We start from the raw sequence: 14,527 nt of genomic DNA on the forward strand, positions 1-14,527 counted from the left end.
AATTTTTACCAGTATGTGTTTCATGTGCAACCAAAGGAAAAAACTCTAGACCACCTTTACTCCACACACAGACATGCATACAAAGCTCTCCCTCACCCTCCATTTGGCAAATCTGACAATAATTCTATCCTCCTGATTCCTGCTAACAAGCAAAAACTAAAGCAGGAGGTACCAGTAACTTGCTCAATACGGAAGTGGTCACTTGACGCAGATGTTAAGCTACAGGACTGTTTTGCAAGCACAGACTGAAATATGTTCAGGGATTCATCCAATGGCATTAAGGAGTATACCACCTCAGTCACCGGCTTCATCAATAAGTGCATTGATGACGTCGTCCCCACAGTGACCGTACATACAGTGCCTTCGGAAAGTATTCAGCTTTATTCTAAAATGGATGAAATAAAAATACATCCTCAGCAATCTACACACTATACCCTATAATGACCAAGCGAAAAGAGGTTTTAATACATTTTTGCAAATGTATTAAAATAAAAAATGGATACGTATGTAAATAAGGTATTCTGACCCTTTGCGATGAGACTCGAAATTGAGCTCTAGATGTTTCTAGAACTTGATTGGAGTCAACCTGTGGTAAATTAAATTGATTGGACATGATTTGAAAAGGAACACACCTGTCTATATAAGGTCCCACAGTGGAGGATGGCTGGCGCCAGAGAGGATGGCTGACTTTTTACATGCTCTTAACCATGTTGTTATTAACAACTATGTTATTTATTTATTTTTTTACATTGTTTTTAACTTATTTTTTTACTTATTTTGTACATAATGTTGCTTCTACCGTCTCTTTATGACCGAAAATAACTTCTGGACATCAGAACTGCGATTACTCACCGCGAACTGGAAGAAGCTTTTTCCTTTAACGAGTCCGACGAGAAGGATATACTGCTTTCCCGGGAACAGGCCCAAATCTCCGTCATTTGCGTGAAGAAAAGACTGAGAAAAAGGGGGCGGAGGTCGGGCTGCCTTCTGAAAATTCGTAGGCGAGCGAATAAACCTTCACTACAATCCATTCTGTTGGCCAATGTGCAATCATTGGAAAATTAAATCAGTGACCTACTATCAAGATTATCCTACAAACGGGTTATTCAAAACTGTAATCTCTTATGTTTCACCGAGTCGTGACTGAATGAAGGCATGGATAATATGGAGCTGGCAGGATTTTCCATGCACCGGCAGAACAGAGAAGCCACGTCTGGTAAGCCGAGGGGTGGGTGTGTGTGTCTATTTGTCAATAACAGCTGGTGCGTGATGTCTAATATTAAAGAAGTCTCGAGGTATTGCTTGCCTGAGGTAGAGTACCTTATGTAGACCACACTATCTACCAAGAGAGTTCTCATCTATATTATTCATAGCCGTCAATTTACCAACAAGTAACTCTATAAGGCCATAAGCAAACAAGAAAATGCTCATCCAGAAGTGGCGCTCCTAGTGGCCGGGGACTTTAATGCAGTTAAAATTAAATCTGTTTTACCTCATTTCTACCAGCATGTCACGTGCAACCAGAGAAAAAAAGTTCTCCCCCGTCCTCCATTTGGCAAATCTGACCATAATTCCAGCCTCTTGATTCCTGCTTACAAGCAAAAACTAAAGCAGGAAGCACAAGTGACTCGCTCAATATGGAAGTGGTCAGATGACGAGGATGCTACGCTACAGGACTGTTTTGCTAGCACAGACTGGAATATGTTCCGGGATTCATCAAATGGCATGAGGACTATACCACCTCAGTCTATACCACCTCGGCTTCATCAATAATACATCGACAACGTTGTCCCAACTGTGACCGTACATAGATATCCCAACCAGAAGCCATGGATTACAGGCAACATCTGCATTGAGCTTAAGGCTAGAGCTGCCGCTTTCAAGGAGCGGGACACTAATCCGGACGCTTATAAGAAATCCCGCTCTGACACTCGCCAGATGTGGTAGGGCTTGCAAACTATTACGGACTACAAAGGGAAGCCCAGCCGCGAACTGTCCAGTGAAACGAGCCGACCAGATGAGCTAAATGATTTCTACGTGCGCTTCGAGGCAAGCAACACTGAAGCATGCATGAGAGCACCAGCTATTCCGGATGACTGACTAAACACCTCCCTCTGCAACTGGATCCTATACTTCCTGATGGGCCACCTCCCCCCGGTAGTAAGGGTAGGCAACAACATATCAAGGAGATGATCGTGGACTACAGGAAAAGGAGGACACCCCCATTCTCATAGACGGGGTTGTAGTGGAGCTGGTTGAGAGCTTCAAGTTCCATGGTGTCCACATCACCAACAAACTATCACGCCAAGACAGTTGTGAAGAGGGCATGACGAAGCCTATTCCCCCTCAGGAGACTGAAAAGATTTGGCATGGGTCCTCAGATCCTTAACCTGTCTGGGAAACGTGGGACGTTATATATAAAAACAGCATTTTACATCGGCGCGTGATGTTCAGAAAATATTTTCCCTCAAATGAATCAGCGCTACAATTTACAAAATTACTATTCGAAAACATTGGTAAAATATAATATTTTCATTCAAAGAATTATAGATTAACATCTCGTGAATGCAACCGCATTGCCAGATTTAAAAATAACTTTACTGGGAAATCACACTTTGCAATAAACGAGGTGCTATGCTCAGAAAAATAGGCTAGGCAATACAGGTTAGCGCCATCTTGGACTCCCCTAAAATCAAATATACTATTGTAAATATTCACTTACCTTTGATTATCTTCATCAGAAGGCACTTCCAGGAATCCCAGGTCCACAATGTAGTTTTGTTCGAAAAAGTTAATAATTTATGTCCCAATAGCTCCTTCTTGTTAGCGCGTTCCGAAGGCTACTTATAATGTACGAAGCGCGGGACTTGTCCTCACGAATGTGCAAAAAAATGTATTGACGTTCGTTCAAACATGTGAAACGTTGTATAACATAAATCTTTAGGGCCTTTTTCAATCAGAACTTCAATAATATTCAAGGCGGACGATTGCATTGTCTTACTAAACGTTTCGGAACAAGAGAGTACCCACGCGCACGCGCATCATAGTAGTAATGGCCCTCCCTCTATGAGAAACTTTCCAGGCCTCTCGTTCGGTCAGTTTTTACCGGAGAAGACTCAAACCACTTTGTAAAGACTGTTGACATCTAGTGGAAGCCTTAGGAAGTGCTAAATGAATCCTAACTCGCGGTGTGTTTCATAGGCAAAGGGTTGAAAGTGATTCCACAAATCAGATTTCCACTTCCTGTTAGGATTTGTCTCAGGGTTTTGACTGCCATATGAGTTCTGTTATACTCACAGACACCATTCAAACAGTTTTAGAAACTTCAGAGTGTTTTCTATCCAAATCTACTAATTATATGCATATTCTCGTTTCTGGGTAAGAGTAGTAACCAGTTTAAATCGGGTACGTTTTTTATCCGGCCGTGAAAATACTGCCCCCTATCCCCAACAAGTTAAAAAGTTCTACAGCTCCACCATCAAGAGCATCCTGACCGGTTGCATCACCGCCTGTTATGGCAACTGCTCGGCCTCCGACCGCAAGGCTCTACAGAGGGTAGTGCATATGGCCCAGTACCTCACTAGGGTCAAGCTTCCTGCCATCCATGACCTCTATATTAGGCGGTGTCAGAGGAAGGCCCTAAAAATTGGCAAGACTCCAGCCACCCTGGTCATAGACTGTTCTCTCTGCTACCGCACGGCAAATCTAGGTCCAAAAGGCTTCTTATGAGCGTCCACCCCAAGCCATAAGACTGGTCAACAGCTAATCAAATGGCTACCCAGACTATTTGCGTTGACCCTCCCCCCATTTTTTTTTTGTTATGCTGCTGCTACTCTCTGTTTATTATCTATGCTTAGTCACTTTACCCCGACCTACATGTACATATTACCTCAATTACCTGGACTAACCTGTACCCCCGGACATTGACATTGGTACCGGTACCCCCTGTATATCACCTCGTTATTGTTATTTTATTGTTGCTCTTATTTTTTTGACTTTCGTTTATTTGGTAAACATTTTCTTAACTCTTATTTTTCTTAACTGCATTGTTGGTTAAAGGCTGGCAAGTAAGCATTTCACGGTAAGGTATTTGGTATTCTGTTGTATTTGTCGGATGTGACAAAGTTTGGATTTGAATAATCACACCCAGACACTAGTGCAAATTTACCAGAACAGAACACACCTGGTAATTTACCACCTCATTTTCTCTGTCTCTCTATCTCCCTGTTGCTTTCATTTCTTTCGCTATCACTCTCTCTCTCTCATATTCATCGCTCCCTTCCTTTCCCTCGTTGTCTCTTTTCTCTTATTCCTCTCTCTGTCTCTCTCATCTTTCTCTCTCCCTCTCTCTCATCCTCCCTTCTCACTCCCTAGAGGAAGCATTCTCCACCAAACACCGGAGTCTGGAGATGGAGAGGGAGTCGTTAACAGAGCAGCAGAAAGAATGCACTGCCAATAGGTAAGTGTCAATCTGTAATTAAAGTATATCTTTTTACACGCACACGCTCCAGTTCGTTCACCGTGCCATCTTTACCCTTAGCAGGCATCTGCTAGAAATTACCCAAGCCCCACAGAATGGCGTGTTCTAATATGCTGTCAATGGTTCTAAATGCTGGGAGATTACAGCCTGCTTACAAAGAGGGGATGTTGGCTCGGCACTGCCTATTTGTGTTATTAGCCTGAGCGAGAGTAAGCAGATTGCGTCAAAGACCAGTCTGATGTGTTTGCCTTTGCCTGCAGGGTTGCACACAGTGTGTCGACCCTGTATATACACAGTTTGGTTGTCTAGCTACCTGGCAGTGATGGGACCAGAACAGGAGTAAAAGCACAATGCTACAGTATAAACACTAGCTGGCTGGGCAGGATGAAAAGATACCCACCAATGCATCATGTAAACAAGGAAATTTACTTTGATTCATGCATCTGCCTAACATCTACACCTGGGAAAATGTGTATGTAAAGTTCAGTAGGTGGAAAAAAGTGTTTGTTAGAGAGAGTTGCTGAGTTCATGTAATAAGCAGGTTCCTGGAAGTGTGTCTGTCTGGTGATTTGGGTTTAAATGGGGGATTGGAGGGTCTTGCATATGGACCTGAACAGTTAATTCTGCTGTACTGAGATGGGAGGTTTCTAGGAAGGATCTGGATCTTCTGAGTCGGCAGGCAGGCAGGCAGGGACGCACGGCAGGCAGGCAGGGACGCACGGCAGGCAGGCAGGCAGGGACGCACGGCAGGCAGGGACGCACGGCAGGCAGGCAGGCAGGGACGCACAGAGGCACGGCAGGCAGGCAGGCAGGGACGCACGGAGGCACGGCAGGCAGGCAGGCAGGGACGCAGGCAGGCAGGTAGGGACGCACAGAGGCACGGTGGGCAGGGACGCACAGAGGCACGGCAGGCAGGCAGGCAGGGACGCACAGAGGCACGGCAGGCAGGCACGGAGGCACGGCAGGCAGGCAGGGAGGCACGGCAGGCAGGCAGGCAGGGAGGCACGGCAGGCAGGCAGGCAGGGAGGCACGGCAGGCAGGCAGGCAGGGAGGCACGGCAGGGACGCACGGAGGCACGGCAGGCGGCAGGGACGCACGGAGGCACGGCAGGCGGCAGGGAAGCACGGCAGGCGGCAGGGAGGCACGGCAGGCGTCAGGGACGCACGGAGGCACGGCAGGCGGCAGGGACGCACGGCAGGCAGGCACGGCAGGCAGGCAGGCAGGCAGGCAGGCAGGCAGGCAGGCAGGCACGGCAGGCAGGCAGGCAGGCAGGCAGGGACGCACGGCAGGCAGGGACGCACGGCAGGGAGGCACGGAAGCAGGCAGGCAGGCACGGCAGGCAGGGAGGCACGGATGGACAGCAGGCATGCAGGGACGCACGGCAGGCAGGTAGGGAGGCACGGCAGGCAGGCATAGCAGGATGGGGGGAGGAGTACATGTGAAAGATGAGGAACACAGAGGAAAGGCCATTTCACATCCAATTATCATTTTCTCCCCAACACCTTTTCATGTGTCTGAAATGATGGCCCATTACCCCAAAACTGTACTCACCCAGTGCTGGGACATACAGTACTGTACAGACTCACACTTAGACAGTACTGTGCACGCACATTCTCTCTCTCTCTCTCACTCACACACTTCAGACTTCTCAGACTGCTCTGAAGTCAGACTCCAGTAGCTGTGAAGTGGTGGACATGAGAAAACAAACATGATTCCAGATGTTTCATCTTTCTCACCTAGGCAAGTCAGGTTTGTGAGTTACCCTCCCTGCCAAATCTGGTAATGTGGAGGTGGGGAAGGGGGTAGTTTGGCAGTTATGATAATTTGAGTTGCTCTTACAATTACTGTGGAAATGATTCAGAGCGGAGCCATTAGGTCTCTCTCATCCAGGCCTGGGCCAAGACAAACACAACCCTGCTATTCTCCTCTTCAACCTCAGGCTCCCATCAACACACCGCCACCCCTCATTACTAACGATCACCATAGCTACCCTCCATCCATCCATCCCTCACCCCACCTCCCTATCCCCCTACATACACCCCTACATACACCCCTTATTCCCTTTCTCTACAGCTGAGATGTCAGGTCTCGCCTCACATCTCTCCCCATCCCCACTTTGGTTCTTTTCCCTCACCTGTTATATGTATATATTAATGTACCGTACCTTCCCTCTGCCTTTCTCCTCTTCCTCACCTCCTCATCTATCTATTCCACCCATTTTCCTTTCCTCCTTTCTATCCTCCTGCCTCTCTTTGTCTCTGTCTATTTGACCCAGTCTCTTGTCCTCTCTATCCCCAGTCCTCCCTCTGTTCTCTTCCTCCTCTGTTATTGTCCTTTTTGTGTCGGTCAGGGCAGTGAGTCATGAAGTGGTTGTGTGTGTGACTGTCTCTGTCTCCCCAGGGAGCTGTTCCTCAAGTCCAATGCTCAGCTCACCTTCCGCTGTCGTCAGCTCCTCTCTGAGCTGTCCTACATCTACCCCATCGACGTGGTCACCACGGCCGTGAGTAACCTCCTCCTGAGTAACGCACGCACAGTTACATTTTCAGTCTGAAAATGTTCTGTGACAGAGCTGAATGGCTTAAATAGTCAGTGGTCATTACAATTTCTAAGGAGAGTGCCCTCTTTGCTCTCTGAGCTTTTCCCTTCCCCTCACGCTACATTTTCGCTCTTGCTCTGAATATGGTATTTTTGGTTCAAGGATTCTCATCCTCATAAAACTCTTGTTTAATTTTCCTACAGGCTAATCAGTCCGATTATGTCATCTGTGGAGTGAAGCTGCCCAACTCGGAGGATTTCCAAGGTAACCTATCTATTTCACCAGGAAATGGAGGGGTTTGGAGTGACACAGAGACATGCATAACACTGGGCTCAATTGTTTCCTTTTATTGAAGGTTCAAACTTCTGACCCTGTAGTAGGGACACTACGTTTTGTGACCCAAATGGCACTCTATTCCCTATAGTGCACTACAACAGTACAATATCTGCTCTAAGGTTCAATGACAAGTGTTTCAGAAGTAGCAGCTGGTGGAGGAAACTGTGTGACTATAGTGGCTGAGGCAGCTGTGTGTCTGTGGGCTAAATCAGTGGTCAAGATCACTTTCTGAGTCAAAATGCAAGCCGAGATCTAACGCTCAGATTTTTGGTGAACATGATCTGAGCCATCTGATTGGCCATCGGTAGGCCTATAGCTGCACTTCATTTTATGGCTGTGCTTTGTACCATATTTTACTATATACCGGTATTGATGCACGGACCTGTTTTTGGTTTTTAATTTACCTTCTATAACGGTATTTGAATGTTTGGTTTGTTAAATGTGATACATGCGGCGTAATATCTATTTTTATAGTTTAGTCCACTACTTGAGTCCTCTCTTTCTCCATGCCGTTTTCCACACATACCTAGCCCTGCCCCCTGTCACTCAAGGAGCGCATTTGTTCTTCCTCGACCACGAGACACTTGCGTTCAGTCTGCATGGGCAACGCAGCACATGCAACAATGTTGATGGCAATGATGCTGTTTTCACTTTGCTATAAATCCACAAGTGTTCTATAATTACACTATTAGTTTGTGTTTCTTACATCTGAAAACCGCATGTTTGTCTTTTCTTAGGAAGTTGGGCCTAAATTGTGTTAGATGCTAATTCTAATTGCTAGCTAGATAGCTAGCTAATGTACTGAGTTAGCTCAAACATAACTAGCTATACAGCCTGATAATACTAGTGCTGGTATAGACCTAAATCAGCATGTTGTTTGTGAAACAGTATCTTCTAAATCAGAGAGGAATAGGTGAAGTATGAATATGTTAGCTACATAAAGTAGCTAAGAGAGAACATTTAATGCAGCCAAAGATTGTGTCTCATAGGAAACACTTGCTCTTACTCTGTCACAATAACTCCTCCCTGGCATTTTATTTGTTGTCATTTCAAACAACACTGTATTTTAAGTGCCCACTATTATATTCTAACTCTAGAATTAGAATAATCATTCTATTTCCATGATTCCAACAGTTCACCCAAGTGTATTGCTCTAAATTGCAAGTCAAATCACAGTTGGAACATCTGTTAAAAAATAAGGTCTAGATTTTTTTTGTCCGTATCGTGCAGCCCTACGTGGCAGAGTGGAAATTATCTCAAATGAGTACAGGAAATGCAGAAATTGATGAAAATGCTCAAAATCGTTTTTGATTGAAGTTTAATTAAACAGTATAAAACAATCAGAATGTAGAAAGACCCATTGAAATCACTTAGAATATATTTGTTGCCACCCTAGTGTCATGCACTACTCATAAAGCAAATTTATAACTTTTATTATTCAATAACATAATATACAGTCAAATACCTTGCAAAATGTGTAAAATCCTGTGATATGATATTTTGCCATTATCGCCCAGCCCTACTTGATTTGCTCTCGGGCCTGCTGGGAGAGTATCTTGGCAGCGGAGTTTGTACCTTCAGACATATGAAATAGTTCAAAATGGGAACACTTCCCCTATCCGGCGTGCAGGGCAGCTGAATCGGGTGTACCTGTGCCAACAGCGCGAGACAAATAAAAAATAAATAGGAAAGCAAGGCTTTATCGTTGGGTTTTTTACAGAAATATTTGGCGATCGACAAGGAATGGCTTGGAGATGGCGATGGACCGGTTGGTGACCTCTGGGCTAGATTAAATACCCTGATAGAAAGTCCAGGTACTAACACCGGAAAGGTTTCAACATACTCCTTGGAATCAACCTTTAGTCAATGGAAGCTGGTCCATGGCCAACAAAGTGCTCCCCATCATCCAAGAATGTGGAAATTGCTTCCTGTCTATTTGACCTCTGGAGTCTGTGATTTCTGCTGCCAAGATACTCTATAAGGACCAGAAAGTGAATGGGGTTTTCTCATTTGGGGAAAAAGTCTGACCTCCGTCCTCTCCTCTGATACCCAGAAACCGATAAATTCTTGAAGGGTGTCAGTTAGTTAGTAGGCAAACGGAAGAAGCTCCCCTCCTCGAACGCCTCCCTTTGGCGCAGAAGGACAAGTTTATCCTACCGTGGAAGTGTTTTGAAATCTGCCTTTGTATCAGAGGAGAAAAACATGCTCACATTTTAAAAACAATATGCTACTTATTGTCTTAGTTATAAAATGTCTTGCACAACTTACTCAATATTTTTTGATCACTTTACACATTTATTTTGGGATCCACCCCTGTAAATGTAATTTGCCTAATGACACGCGAGTGGAGAAGGACCGTCTCATTTCAAACAAGCACATTTAAATCCGCTTTCACTCTCCTCGATGAACTTTTATCTTTTTCAAAAGGAGGTGAGAGGATGAAGGAGAGAGGACGCAGTAGCAAATCTATTTGATAAAAGGCGAAGGAGTGAGTGGTGAGACCCATGTGTAACTGGGAGGTAGTGTGTAGGGATGAGACTCAGAAATGGACTTCTTCCTGTTTCAGTCACAGTTTCTCTCTTTACACACCCCTCTGCTGGACTGTTAGTTCATATCTCAATTTCTTATTTATACAGCATAGTATTATCTGCAAAATATGCCGGAAGTCTGCCTCATTTACTGTGGACAGCAGATGAGGATTGTGTGTGTGCACGTCTTTACACGGCAGAGGTCTGGATGATGATGATTCAAGAGTGGCTTACATTTCCTCCATGTCACACCTATGTGTGTTGTGGAAAGTCAGATTTGCTCTCCCTGCTCATCCTTGGATGCAGCAGCCTCTCCCCTCCCCCCCTAGCCTCGTCCGAACCATCGTGATCTCGCGAGCTTACATTCTGTAGTGAAAGAGAATGTAAGCTCGCGAGATCAGGATGGTTCATACGAGGCGATCTACCCCCACTCCAACCGCAAAACCCGGTGTGAGCATGCACCCCCTCCATCCCCGTCCTGACGTGACGGCTCGTCGTTTGTGTCTGCAGTGTTGAGTGGCTTCCCATCCCCTGTGGAGGTGTGCGGCTGCTTCGCGCTTCGGGGGTGGTGGAAATCTAGTGAGTAAACCACGTAGCATGTGGTGTGAGAGTGTACTAGGAGACTGAGAGGGCTACAAGAGGCGTCCTAACACACTCCCAACCCCCCTCCAACCTGTCTTGTCCTCCCTTCCCTCTCATGTGCATGTGGAGCATGTGGTGTGGCTGTGTTGTAGAACAGAGAGTGATGGACAGAGGCCTACAGGAGGTGAGAAAGAGGGACTGCCTGGCCACACATCCTGTCTAACCACCTTAACAGCTATACAGCACCCCACTTCCCTGACCCTACCTCATCATGGAGGCCTGACCATTGACACTCTGATTTCTGTGTGGCCCTCCCTGGGAGGAGGTCCTGCCCAGTGTTAAGCCGACCATGTCCAGAACTGTGTGGTTGTTGGGGGACATACAGGGGACGGCTGTGGTAGATTAGTGACCCATCGGGGTCAGGGCTGCACAGCCTAATCCAAACAGCCCTGCCTGTGGAGACTGAGGGTAGAAGGGTGATGCTGGAAGAGACGGGGGACAGGAAATGGGAGAGTGGAGATGGGATAGGCTGGGTAAGGTGAAGGTAGATAATAGAGGGTGTTGGTTAGAGGAGACAGGGGACAGGAAATGGGAGAGTGGAGATGGGATAGGCTGGGTAAGGTGAAGGTAGAGAATAGAGGGTGTTGGTTAGAGGAGACAGGGGACAGGAAATGGGAGAGTGGAGATGGGATAGGCTGGGTAAGGTGAAGGTAGAGAATAGAGGGTGTTGGTTAGAGGAGACGGGACAGGAAATGGGAGAGTGGAGATGGGATAGGCTGGGTAAGGTGAAGGTAGAGAATAGAGGGTGTTGGTTAGAGGAGACAGGGGACAGGAAATGGGAGAGTGGAGATGGGATAGGCTGGGTAAGGTGAAGGTAGAGAATAGAGGGTGTTGGTTAGAGGAGACAGGGGACAGGAAATGGGAGAGTGGAGATGGGATAGGCTGGGTAAGGTGAAGGTAGAGAATAGAGGGTGTTGGTTAGAGGAGACAGGGGACAGGAAATGGGAGAGTGGAGATGGGATAGGCTGGGTAAGGTGAAGGTAGAGAATAGAGGGTGTTGGTTAGAGGAGACAGGGGACAGGAAATGGGAGAGTGGAGATGGGATAGGCTGTGTAAGGTGAAGGTAGAGAATAGAGGATGTTGGTTAGAGGAGACAGGGGAGAGGCTGGAGGAGATATGAGAGGGGAGAGGAGGTGACTAAGTCTGACCTGTCATCTGAGGTGACCTAGCTGTGGTTCTTCATTTTTCCCAGTATATGTCAGTCAAACTTATGTTCCCCTTATCTGACATTCATGTTGGATAGAACTAGTTTTATGGGGAAATATGTGAAAATATTGGCAGTCTAAAAGATAGTCAGCTCCATGGCCTCGGCGCTGGTGTCAGAGGTGCTGCAGACTCAATAATGATATAATAAGGGTCTTGTAGATATGCACCAACACACCATATTTAAGCTCCACTAGTCTGAGATTCACGAAGGCAGCAGTCTGTTATTCCATACATTTAAGACAAAAGCACTATGATTTGGGAATTTGGAAAGCATCAGCTTTTCGCCTGGAGTGGTGTCCTTCTGCTGTTGTGAACTTGAAACAACTTAATGTGGTGTCAAAGAAAGCAGCTGCAGGCGGCGGCCCTGTTTCTAGTCACAAATGTTGATGAAACATCAAATTTTCCCCTAAAATATAATTGACCATCGAGGGGCTAGTTTTATGTGACGTTTTTGCTTTTCATGTACATTTCTGAAGTATATGAGGTATTTTGAAGTAAATTAGGTACAGTATTCTACAGCAGTTGAAGTTTTCATGTGTGTTGCGTCACCAAAAACACACTTTGTCATTTTCAAAACATTTTGCCCACATAAATGACTGCTTTTTATCCGTGTGATTACTTACCAAAGTGTTTTCCAGTTTGTGATGCCTTTATTTTTTGTTTGCATTCTGAGGATAGAAACTGAAATTATTTTAGCCCTTCATGATTTGATCTTTCATTTCAATATGATTTAATTTATATGAAACGTATATCAAATGCGTTAGTATTGCAGTCACAGCGTTCCTGACCTCTTGCTTTGAAGTGAAGCTTTGAAGATGAAACACTGAGACTGATGATTGTTGCCATTTTGACCAGCTTCAGTTTCTAGTCTTAGCATTATAGTGTGTTGGAGTAATAAACCATTAAAACACAGCCATTGAAGTGATTAACAGGCATGGTGGTTCAAATCAAATCCAATTAAACAGTTTTTCATTCAAACCCTCTGCTACCATTTCACAGTAAACCTTTCAAACAGAAATTGAATGACCTCGGGTTTTTTTTTTTCCTACAGTGAAGGATGATGGGAGCGTGGCGGTTGCCCTGGGTTTCACGGCCCACCTGGTGCTGATGATCAGCTGCTTCTTGCAGATCCCTCTTAGGTATCCTGTCATCCACAAGGGTTCCCGCTCCTCCATCAAGGACACCATCACAGACAAGCTCAGCGAGAAGGAGCGAGAGTAAGCAACCTACAACAGCCTTCAATATTTTGTTATTTATGTTGAACATTTGAATTATTGAGTATTCAAAGTGCATTTTCCATTCATGAACAGTTCCACACATATGCTGTTGCACATTTCTTTCATTATATAGTTGACAAGTGACAAACTAGGAGTATGGAGGGTATTGATCCTGGTCATAAGAAAGTGCCAACGGCAGAAAGAGGCTAAATGTGGACAGTAGCTAATCCTACTGTAGCCAGCTGATGGATGCCGAGGATTCCTAGTACCCAACAATTTTGCGGTTGAGTAGAGATGAACTCTAAACGACTGGAGAGCTCATTGTGATCCTGGTCATAACAAGTACTGTAGGAGCTAAATGAGGACAGCATGTACTCTCCTCTCCATATGTATTTGGAGAGTGAACGTAAATATTTATATTTGAGATATAATGTTTCATATTAGGCAACAGTACAGAATGCCAGCTCTTATTTTAGGGTATTTTCATGCATATCTGTTTTACCATTTAGAAATGATAGCACTTTATGTATCTGGTCCCCCCATTTGGACAAATTCACTTATACTGTATTAAAGTAGTCAAAAGTTTAGTACCTAATTTACTACATGCTAACCTCCCCTGTTATTGGTAATGGTGAGAGGTTAGCCTGTTGTTGAAATCTCTAACCTTCTCATTCAATATTATTCATGATTCATTTGTGATTTTTCTTAATCATGGCATTATCATGATTCATTTTGAAGTGTTCATAAACATCTTATCTACTCACTTAGAAATAAAATGCCTCCAGTCGTCATTCACCATTCAGTTACTATTGGGCAAAACATAACACAACCAAAACAAACTACAAATGCATCCAACAAGTTTGTAGAGTCACAAGCTTGATGTAATCAGTCCGTGCAAGTAGTAAACTTTTGACTACTTTGGACAGCTAAGCCTTATGTTATGCAGCATGTCAAACGGTGTCAGGTTCACTCACTGTTTCGAACGTTCCTTTGTCATTTCATATAAAAACCCAGACAGTAGACAGTACTATTTTTCATAATGATGAAGCACATTGTTGAAGATTCCTGTTTTGCTCACCATGGCCTGTACCTTTATCTTTGTACCCTAGGGGGCTAAGCTAGGCGCTGTTCTACCCACACTGTATTTAGACAGATTTACCTGAATGGAGAGAGGTATTTAAGATGTACGGATATGTTGGATAATATTGTTGCCATGGACACAAGGAAAGAATAACACTCTTGGGGCCTTGCCTCTGGGCTGTACCAGCCTGCTTGTTTAAATCCTGTTTAAATTGTACCGGGCACCACAATTACAGTAAGGACACTGTATTGAAATTATTATTTGCATCTGTTTTGATCCAGTAACTATGCATCAAGCTTCCAACAAAACTCCTGTTGTGATAATTACATGTTTGGGAATGCACACATATGCTGTCAGGTATGCAACTGTACATTCCTGTACATTCCTGTACATTCTGTGCACAGCCAGGCAAGACCCCCCTCGACCAGGGAAAAAAATTTATGGGCATCAGAACATCGGATGAAAAAAAGAAAATAACAAGATGCTTTGAAAATAGGTATT

At 44.9% G+C, this 14,527-nt stretch overlaps 1 protein-coding gene across 2 annotated transcripts in view; it reads left to right on the forward strand.

Moving 5' to 3' along the window:
* Positions 1 to 14,527, forward strand: part of LOC115154351 (UV radiation resistance-associated gene protein) — a 149,800-nt gene that overhangs the window by 37,416 nt on the left and 97,857 nt on the right. For both annotated transcript variants that reach the window (XM_029700500.1, XM_029700502.1), the window contains exons 9-12: positions 4,375 to 4,459; positions 6,881 to 6,980; positions 7,220 to 7,280; positions 12,780 to 12,945. In XM_029700500.1, the coding sequence (XP_029556360.1) occupies positions 4,375 to 4,459; positions 6,881 to 6,980; positions 7,220 to 7,280; positions 12,780 to 12,945 (412 nt within the window). The remainder of the gene's footprint in view (positions 1 to 4,374; positions 4,460 to 6,880; positions 6,981 to 7,219; positions 7,281 to 12,779; positions 12,946 to 14,527) is intronic.

Source organism: Salmo trutta, chromosome 19 (assembly GCF_901001165.1).
Source record: "Salmo trutta chromosome 19, fSalTru1.1, whole genome shotgun sequence".
NCBI classification, from domain to species: Eukaryota; Metazoa; Chordata; class Actinopteri; order Salmoniformes; family Salmonidae; genus Salmo; species Salmo trutta.